This window comes from Benincasa hispida, chromosome 7, assembly GCF_027475165.1.
Source record: "Benincasa hispida cultivar pf3 chromosome 7, pf3_genome.v1.1, whole genome shotgun sequence".
NCBI classification, from domain to species: Eukaryota; Viridiplantae; Streptophyta; class Magnoliopsida; order Cucurbitales; family Cucurbitaceae; genus Benincasa; species Benincasa hispida.
The window spans coordinates 38,073,971-38,084,325 of record NC_143484.1 but is presented as its reverse complement, the minus strand read 5'-3'; the positions used below and the strand labels follow the sequence as shown (position 1 = coordinate 38,084,325).

Here is a 10,355-nt window from a genome sequence, read left to right as displayed (position 1 = left end):
CTTTTAAATTTAGGGGTGGTCATTCAAACTGCAAAAATCGAATCGAACCAAAAACTCAGTAAAACCGAAAAATGCGGTTTGAAGAAATTTTGAAACCGAATTACTTCGGTTCGGTTCAGTTTCATTTTCGAAAACCAAATTTGAAACCGAACCAAACCGTTTTTAACTTATATATATATATATATATATATAGTAAAATCGAACCGCTTTTAATTTAAAGAACAAAACCGAATTTAAAATCGAATCGAACCACATATATGCGGTTTGAACCAATAAATTGATTCGGTACGGTTTGGTGGAATCGAACCGTTTCCTCCCCTAATCCAACTACTCCTACAATACAATATAAGGATACAAATGGTATTTTAATTAGTAAAAACAATTTAACATTGTTTATGGAAAAACAGCTTTTCATATATACTTTTATTGATAATGGACAAAATATTTAATGTGCTAATGAAATGAAGGCTAAAATTCAATGTAGAGTCCAACTTACTCCCCAAATGAAGCACATAAGTCATTATCACCGACACATTTTTCATTTGATTTTGAGTATCAAAGATTCCTCCTTTTTCAAAAGCTTCCATATATGAAATTCATTATATGTTACTTTTAATTAAGAAATTATCAATATTCATGCATTTCAAACTAATGTAACATTCAACTTCGTATCAGAAAGATTCTTAAACTTCGAAGATTTTTAAATATTCAATCTTCTTTCTATGTATTAGATACAAAAACTGTATTTTATGTCTAATAATGAAACATTAAAATTTCAATTTAGTTTTAGGTCCTGAATTCTAAAAAAGTGACAAATACGCTAATATCATATTAAATACAAAATCAAAATTTCAAGAATCAATTTGAACTCCGAATGGGATGTTTAAACATTTATTAAACAAAGTTTAGGAATAAAATAAATACAAATTTGAAAGTTTTTAAATCAATTAGACAATATTTTTTAAAATTTAGTGATCAAATATACACAAACTTAAAATTTAAGAACTGATTAGACTTTATTTATTTATTTTTTGGATTGTATCATTTTAAACCATAAACTAATAAATGTATCAATTTAAACCCTAAACTTTGGGGATTGTATCAACTTAAATCTCAAACTAATAATTGTAATTTAAACTCATAACTTTTCTAAGTGTATCAATTTAAATCATGAACTTTCATAATTGGATCAACTTAAATCCTCAATTATGTTTTATTTAGATACTTGGAGATTTAAATTGATATATTTATGAAAATTCAGGATTTAAATTGATATATTTATACGAAAACTTGACCAAAAAAAAAAAAAAAGTGGGGGTAGTTTATGAATGTAACATAGTCCAAGTTCACCCAACAATGTTGGAGAAGGATTATCAAATTTATTATAGTTTTGTTAATTTATGCACTAAAATATTATATATAAATGTTTGCATCCATCAATTATGCTTCAAGTTTTTCATACTAATTACAGCTAATTTTTTCATGTTGTTAATCATTTTAAAAGGGAATCTTATTTTTATTTTTATTTTTAAAAGATCCCAATAAATAATTTTCTAAACCATGCAATTTTACAAGTTTTTTTTTTCCATAAAAGATTTAAAATTTAAAATAAATAAAAGCACATGAAAAATAAAACGGGAAACAGGTTGGGAAAGAAACAGATCGAAATGTCGGTACCGACAGGCGATAAAACATAAATACCACCGACGAAGTTACCGGCTATAGACGGTAACGTAAAAGAGTATTGCGGTTTGGGTACGGGTTATAGCCGGTTACAATCGTTGGAGAAAAGTTCATGCGTGAGAGTCACAAACGCCGTCGGTGGATTACAATATGGGACTCCACAACTCCTTTGCGTTCACATTCCATTATTGAATTGTTTTTTTTTTCTTCCTAAAAGAAAAGAAAAATCCACTTTTCAAAATTTGAAAAATGTCAATTTCACATTTACTTTTTAATCCATTAGCCCATTCAAGTACGCAAATTGGAGGAATTTACCATAAATTATTTTTTTGAATTTTTAGGGTGTATTTACTAATTAATTATCATCATTTTATATCAAATGCGAACTTTTATTTTTAATATGGTTTTTGATAAGTAAAAATAGAAAAGGAAGATTATAAAAAAATTATTTACACAAAATAATAAAAATTTAATATTATGTGATAGAGTTTGATAGAAGTTTATTAATATTTTTTTTTGCTATTTCTATATATAGTTTGACATTTTTCTTCTTTTATGTCAGACAATAATTCAATGAAAGATAACCGTTAAAAGATCATGGTCGTTATTTTATATATGAAATCAATCTACGACGACTTTACATGATGATTATATTTTCCAAATGTATGCATGTGAAAGTAAGAAAAGAAGAGGAGTGGTATTTGTATTTGTATTTATATTTCAAAGTGGGTTGCATGGTATCATATAAATAGTCAAAAGTCAACTAATTTGGAAGTCATATTAGGGGGAGGGGTGACGCGATTTTGCCACGTGGATGCGAGGGATTGGAGGAGGATTTTATGAAATTGAGGGAGCCTACCATAATATCTGCCGATAACTAGGCCATCAAGGAAGATAGAGAACTTTGAACCGATTATTTAATTTTCATCGAAATTAGGTAAGCAGTAATAATAATTTTCTTAAAAAGAAATATAATATGTAAATATGTTTCGAGATTACTATTATTATTAGATTAATATATCATTATGATTCAATACTTTGCATACTTTGCAGTTTGAAATGTTAAAATTTAATCATTGTACATTTAATAAAATTTGAAAAATGGTCTATGTTGTTGGTTTATTGTTGGAATTTCTTTTTTTATAGATTTTGAAAGTATATCAATCTTTTCTTGCGTGAAAATTTTTATTATTGTTCAACCAATTTCAATAAAAATCAAGTTTGAATGACTAAATTAAATAATTATTGAAAGTATATACTAAATTTCGACGATCAAAAGTAACTAAAATGGTATTTTAGTCCTATTATTATTTGATGTGTTTGTTTATAGGAAAAAGTCTTTGCGTGTATTCTACCTCAGTTTTTTTTTTTTTTTTTTTTTTTTTTTTCCCCCTCTTTCGGTTAATTTCTTGTTGTCAATCTAATACTATGAATTTTATGATTTCCGCTAGGGCTGTCAGGTCTTGAATTGTTCTTGTATTCTTAAAAATAATAAGAAGAAAGGGCAAAATCGTCCCCAGTGCCCACGTTGTGATTTATGAATCAAGTATTTAAATATGATGATTGAAGAGGGAGAACCCAAACCTATGGATATTAATTATTATTTCCTATAGTTGAAGCTCAGAAAATATCCAAGTTCTTCTAGGAGGTGGTTACTTCACTAGTTGAGTGATTAATTTGGATTTCAACAAATCATTTGATTTTTTATTTTATTTTTTGAAAACTTATTGTTAAGTTAGTTGTATACAAACATGAAGAATGAATGCAAAGAAAAGATGAAGGAAGAAGTGAATTTATTGTAACATTAAAATTAAAAGAGATTTGTTTTTTAAGGGTTGTTGAGATTCAACCTTTGAGCCCTCTAAGTTCTAATAAATTTATGCAATGTCATTTATTGTCCAATTCACTCACCCAATAGCTTAAATTTAATTTCTGGTCTTAATTGAGAACATGTTGACGGGATATTTCATTACATAGTAGAGAATTGATGAAGCATTCAAAAGAAGCAACAAAATTTTATTAATGTGGATGTGATATTGATAATAAGCATTTTAACTTATTTCGAAAGTGTAAAATATTTATTAGTTAATTTGAATACTTTTTCAACATTTTTATTTTATATTTTTTTATAAATATATATTCATCGACATCAACATTTTATTTAATCTAGTAGGTTGAAGAAAAAGGAGAAGATCCAAATTAACACTCAAAATTGAGGTAGTTGACATGATCTGTATTTATTCAAATGAATAGGTTTCATTCACTTTAAAGCCTCAAATTTGGTTGTATGGTCCTTCAGTTGATTTTTTGGTATTATTATTACCATAAAGAGGCCGATAATTGCTCTAGCTAGAGGTATTAAAAAGAGTTTGATGACAAAAATTTCTTTTCTTATGTGTGTTTCCGTTTTACAATATATATATAATATATATATAATCTCACGTGAGTGATACGAGGAAGGTAATATGTATGTTTTGTAACAGGGTAGAACAGTGCATTCAACCAAATAATCCACAAAATCTAAGAGAGATTAAACCGACATGTCGGTGGATTTTGAATGGCATATTTGGGCTACATGTCGTACCATGGGCCATCATACGCAGACAAACCTTTTATAATAGTGACAACATCTGAAATAAAAGAAGGAAAAGACAAGATAAGCACCATAATTACATAAGCTTTCATACTATTACTAACCCTTGAACTATGAAATTATTTTTGAAAATATATTTTTGAAGAGTTTTTCTAACAAATTAAATGAGACATAAATTGACTCAACATGAAATTGTAAGACTTAGAATGTGTACATTACATTATTTACAACTCAAGTTCAATTTAAGATCATTGTTACTATTAACTTCAACGTGACATCAAGTACATCATTTACAAAATTAATATTTAACAACTCTCACGCCAATGTACATAAATAATATTTTTCTTCAACATTGAGTGGACTGCCAGCTTTTCATTCATCATTTTTATGGGAAATAAAGTCTCCAAGAGTCTTTTAAAACAATTTCAAAGTTGAAGTTTAAAATAAAAATTTTCAATAAAGGGCAGAGTTGAATTTTATAACAATATTTCAACAATTATTAAACATGTGATATCAGATAGATTAGAACCATTAAGTAATATCTTTTATTCTTTAATTATAGCAAATGAAGACTAAAGAAAGAATTATAGAAAATAGTTTTATATGAAAAATTCGTATAAAAATGCCATTTCGAAATCTAACCCTAAATTAAAGTCCAAATGAAAGTTAAGGCTGCCGTGAATTAAAGTCCTAATGGTAAAGAGATGTTTGGACTTTCGGCCCAACAGATATAGACTAACCAACCCAATAATATAACAATGCAAAACCTGAGGGCTGGCCCATGGAATCCAAAATTTTCTACAAGGTTATGTTTCCCTCATTAGTCAAATATTCCATGATTTTTTCACTATCTTCCATCTTTCCCTGCAAGTAAGAAAAGAGTGAGTTTGAGATTACTCTTTAATATAGTATTGCTGATGTGCTTTGATCACAGTTAAAAAGAGAGAGGGAGGGAGAGAGAGAGAGAGAGCAATTTTCACAATCCTAATCTTGTTGTCACAAATGATAATAGTAAGCCCAGACAAAGCGACTCGCCGACTCCCATATCTTGTTGTAAGCATCCGAACAAAATAATCTAATCTTAAATGTCGTATTGATGAAAATCATGCCAAAGTTCAGGTACAATTAATCAAGGAAGTTCTGTCTTTTTTTTTTTTTTAGTTCAGTAGGCATGGGTAGAGAATTGAGCTTGTAACATTTTGATCGAAGAAATATGTATTAATCAGTCAAGTTGGGAAAAAGTTGCATGAAGTCGATAAAATTCCATTAACACAGAAATAATAACCTATTAATAATGAAATTAAAATTGCCTATAAGGTAGTGCAAACGGACCTTTGGAGTTGGCAATGATAAATTAAGGCATCTTGCTAATGGAAAGATCAATGTGTAAATAAACCACGCAAGCCACGAAAAAGAAGAAAAATGCAGACACCAACATCAATGGCTCTGCCAGCATGAATATTGGGTTGAAACTGTAATAGACCTGCCAAAAGAAAAGGGAATCTTCTAAATAAAAGGAATGAGAAAGCAACAAGCTGATCCGTACTTAGAGAAAAAGAATGACCCAACAAATAGAGTTATTTAGGCATCATTTGGCAACCATTTCGATTTTTAAAATTAAACCTATTTTCTCTCATTTCTTATAATGGTTTGCCTCTTTTTTTTTAAGTACAAGAGTTGAATTCTTAACCAAATTCTAACAACAAAATCAAGTTTTTAAAAACTACTTTTTTTAGTTTTAAAATTTGACTTGGTTTTTGAAAATATTGGTAAAAAATAGATAGCAAAGCATGGAATTTAGAGGTGGAAGAGGTATTTATAGGCTAAATTTCTAAAAACTAAAAGCCAAACACCAAATGATTACCAAATGAGTTCTTAAATAGACGAAAACTTCACATCCCACAGGTAAAAATGCATCTACATTTTGCAGCTTACCTGGAAACGAGAGTTATGTTCAGGGACTACATTTTTCTTTTCTAGCACAACCACAGTCCTTCCCACAACATCCAAATACGAGTACTTCTTCTGCAGAGATCGAGATAAAATGTTGGTTTAATGGTGTAGTAGATAAATGGAAACTAGTATTTTCCAATCACAACTCAGCGAATGTGCAAATCTGTAGTCAATACTAAATGAGCCTCTCAGTCATGCTCCGGCAACAAAATTTTAGAAACATTTACCTCTAGGTGTTGCTCCACCTGAAAGGGAACCACGGCAGTAGGGCCTGTGGATCCCTCTGGTAAAACAATCTGGAACAGATAAAGTCGTTTAGTCGGGACAGTGTCATACAAGTAACGCAAGAATGAAATCAGATAAAGGAAGAATCTAGTATCACAGAGCTAGACCAACCTTCAAGGTCAACTTGTCAACCACAGTTTCAGTAAGAGGACAACCAAAAGTAAAGTTTAGGTACCGTCTGCCATCAGGAGACTCAAAAAGGAAGTCTTGCAACGGTAGCCCATAACCAATGACAAAAGTAGCTTTCCATCCACCAAACAAAGGATACCGTGGTTCAATTTCAAGTTCAGACTGCAAAACATAAAACCTTTCAAGTTTAATTATATAGGCATAACAAACCAAGATATTTCAAATGATTAAATAATAATAAAAAAAATGTTTATTCAGTTATTACAGATGTAAGATTCACACAACATTAAAATTCTATTATTAGATTCAAACAACATTAGATTTCTATTATTTATACCACAATTTGAAAGCTCCTTAGGAAGTAAAATCCTTGGTTTACTGTTCCATTTCCAACTAGAAAATTGAAATATGCCACTTATCAGAAAGAACACCGTCCTGATTAAAAACTGTCATTTCTGATGAAATTATGATGTTTACTATACTGAGTGAACCTAAAAAATTTGCCAGAAACAAAAAGATTTCACTTGTTGCTTTCTCCTATTTTGGTATCATCTTCATACATCACTATTATAAAATATTGAACTGGTGTCATTATTTTCCAGAAATGTGAATGATGATTCTCAGTCTGTCTTATTCTGATTCCTGCTCTTTGGTTGTAGCTGAGAATGATAGGTGATTGCCTAACTTATTAAACTTACCTTGACCTAATAATCTCTCTTCTAGGGGATTAGTTCGATAAGTTCCTTCCCATTCTCATATTCATGTGAATTTCACCTCCCTTTCCTCTAACTCAAATTGATTTCTCTCACTACTTCCATAACTCCCCCCGGGGCGGGGGGGTACCCTCTCTGACTACTTTTATTGGTCCAAAATTCCAATACTAATTGAACTTGATTTTCTAACAAACAATAATGAATAGTTGTTGTGGTTATTCCAATTTTCTTTTGGCAAAATAAATTTAAAGACTATTCAGAACTTCTATTCTCATTCCCGCAAATTTCATCCCAACATACTTGCATTCCTAATTTATAATTCCTCTATAAACCCATGTCTATTATAAGAAGAAAGAAAATTTTTCAATCAAAACTTCTAGCAACCTTTTTCCAAATCATGGAACACATAATCACTTAATAACAGAATGCTTTTTCCCCAATCCCTAATTATTGAAACTAGAAAGTTCTATCCTAGTTATATCATGAAACGTAGTAATCTCATTTTTATTCTTTTTTAAAGGTTCAACGCCATTGGGGGATGAACTTTGAACCCCAAGAAAGACCTCAAATCAAGGCAAATAAAACCTAACGAGGAATTAGAAAAAACTTCACCATCAAAGTCCACAACAAAACATGGAATCTAACATGGTGATAAGATAAATATATATTCATTAAATCATCATGGATTGGCCTAGTGGTAAATAGAGGAGCATGACCTTAATAAAGGGTTAAGAGGTCATGGGTTCAATCAATGATTGCCACCTACCTAAGATTTAATATCCTAGAGTTTTCTTGATATCCAAATGTTGTAGGGTCAGGCGGGTTGTCCTGTCAGATTAGTTGAGGTGTGTGTGAGCTAACCCAGATACTCATGGATGCCAAAATAAATAAATAAACATATTCCCATAAGTTCCCAACATCATCCATTTTACAGCAAGAAAGTTTTGGAATATAGAAGGGTTGAGATCACCTTCTGAAAATCTTTGCGCAGGTGTGATGATGATATATTTCCTATCTCGTCTCGGTAGTAAACGGAGTGAACTTTAGGGGGTAATCTTGCAAGTAGATGCCGAAATGAAGAAACTCCGCTAAGAGATGGTCTAGATTGATATTCAACCCTGAGAAAAGGAAGATCACAAACAATAATCGGATATACCAATCTGATGCAAAAACGTATAAGAATTGGGGAAGGATCATTATTATGATAAATGGTTATTGGCCAGCAAGAAGAACAAGAAGCTACCATGTTTTTCTATAAACATTCAACAGCTTTAACGTTGAAGTGCTATGATATTAGAATTTTTTTTAAAAAAATAAAATAAAAACTTACCTCGAAAAAACACCCTTGTGTCGAGCACCAGCATGGGCCAACTTGTAATGCTCAGTAATCTGAATGCTGCCCCAGTGAGATATCTCTACTTCACGCACAAGTTCCTCAACAACAGCAAATGGATGATTATTCTCAAAATGTAATAGAATGGGTGAAAATGAATAAGGAGGGAGATCTTCATATGGTCCATATCTAATTTCTTTGCTGACACGGTTAGTGGGTTCCAGCTTTGTAAATGATTCAACCTTCGTGCTTGGGGTCTTAATAAAAGTTGCCTGCTGTTTAATATGATAGGGTGACAATATAAATGCACTATCATGGTAATAAACCAACTGAGATTCAGATTGACTAATCTCTTCCGGGAAAGGTTTAAGAGTGTGAGTAGATATATAAAGGACTTCAAACGTTGCAGTTGCTCCCGGACTTAGTGGATTGAGCAAAGATATAGAGAAACCTTTAGCTCCATTAGGTGCATCAAATAGCTCAGTTGGTTTTACATCAAGGGGAACATAAGATCTTTTCTTCTTTTTTCCAGTAGCAATAGCAGCCCTTACTAATGACAGACGATCAAATTCTGTGGGTGGAAAAGCAAGAAGAACATCTGAAGCCGGCACCGTTCCAGTATTTTCCACCTTAAAATTTTTTTGAAAAAGAATACAATAAGATGCATCTGGAAAAACATTTACAGGGCAAGAGGGGTTCTGGGGTTATTCCATTCAGATAGGAACAGAGAAAAGGTACCTTCAAAGTAAGGAAAACCTTCACGATGTGAGAAGTCAAGTCAATCTGCACAATAATGGAAACGGTTCAGCATACCGAAAACAAACAACAGAAGGAGGTATTGGCGGAAATAATTCGAGCATGCATTTACGAAATTATTCCCGGTCATCGTTACATTTTGTATCAAGAATTCAGACATTGACATACCGCTGGGGTTCCAAGATCATCATTAAAAAGATTCACTAAATATGACGCCATTATTAGTTCACATTGGCTCATCTTAACTGTCAACAAACTGAGAGAATAAGATCCATATCTAAACTAAACATCCAAATGAATATGCCGTTCCACTCTACTTCCTTTAATTCCTTTAATTCCTTTTACCTCTCAATTGAAATTTCAACAGAGGTCCGATCCAGAAGCGGAATAAAGTGCAGAGAAGAAAATTGCCGCCACCAAAACAACTTCAAACCGAACAATTAAGAATTACAGATTATCATAGGAAATGAGAGATAGAAATCTCACTCTTTTCTCTGCGTTTACGATCTGAAGCTCATGAGAAGAAGCGCACGCGAGCAACGAGAGGTGAGCGATGATCGAGAAGACTAGGGCTAGTCGAGCTTTCGGCTGAGTTTCCATGGCCACTTCGTCTTCTACGGTTCAACCAAAATTTTCAACGACCTGCATCAAACTAACACACTACAAGACTCCACGTGATGGGCCGGGCCGGGTGCCATATTTTGGGCTACATGAGCTCATACATATAAACCTACCCAAAAAACTTCCACTATTGATTTTTTTTCTTTCTAATTTTCAATTTTACCTTTTTTAAAAAATATTTTTTTTTTCTTCCTTTTCTTTCCACCTTTTTTTCCTTTATTCATTGTTTTATTTTCTCATTTTTTATTTTATTTTCTTTCTCCAATTTTTTTTTTACTTTTTATTTCCT

The 10,355-nt window shown here is 31.4% G+C and overlaps 1 protein-coding gene across 3 annotated transcripts; it reads right to left on the bottom strand.

The window, feature by feature from the left end:
* Positions 1-4,051: 4,051 nt before the first annotated feature.
* LOC120082149 (Ribophorin I) lies at positions 4,052-10,141 on the bottom strand. Of its 3 annotated transcripts, none has more exons than XR_016530730.1 (10): positions 9,932-10,141; positions 9,428-9,472; positions 8,687-9,318; positions 8,327-8,474; positions 6,626-6,805; positions 6,457-6,525; positions 6,212-6,301; positions 5,609-5,759; positions 5,017-5,140; positions 4,052-4,313 (listed from the first exon to the last, which is right to left on the bottom strand). XR_016530730.1 is itself a non-coding variant. In XM_039037395.2 (9 exons), the coding sequence occupies exons 1-8, from the start codon at positions 10,043-10,045 to the stop codon at positions 5,631-5,633; spliced, it is 1,407 nt and encodes a 468-aa protein (XP_038893323.1). In that variant the 5' UTR covers positions 10,046-10,141; the 3' UTR covers positions 4,861-5,140; positions 5,609-5,630. The 3 variants fall into 3 exon arrangements, 1 of the variants encoding a protein (XP_038893323.1); XR_016530731.1 differs by having other exon boundaries at positions 5,044-5,140; XM_039037395.2 differs by lacking the exon at positions 4,052-4,313 and having other exon boundaries at positions 4,861-5,140.
* Between the last annotated feature and the right edge of the window lie 214 nt (positions 10,142-10,355).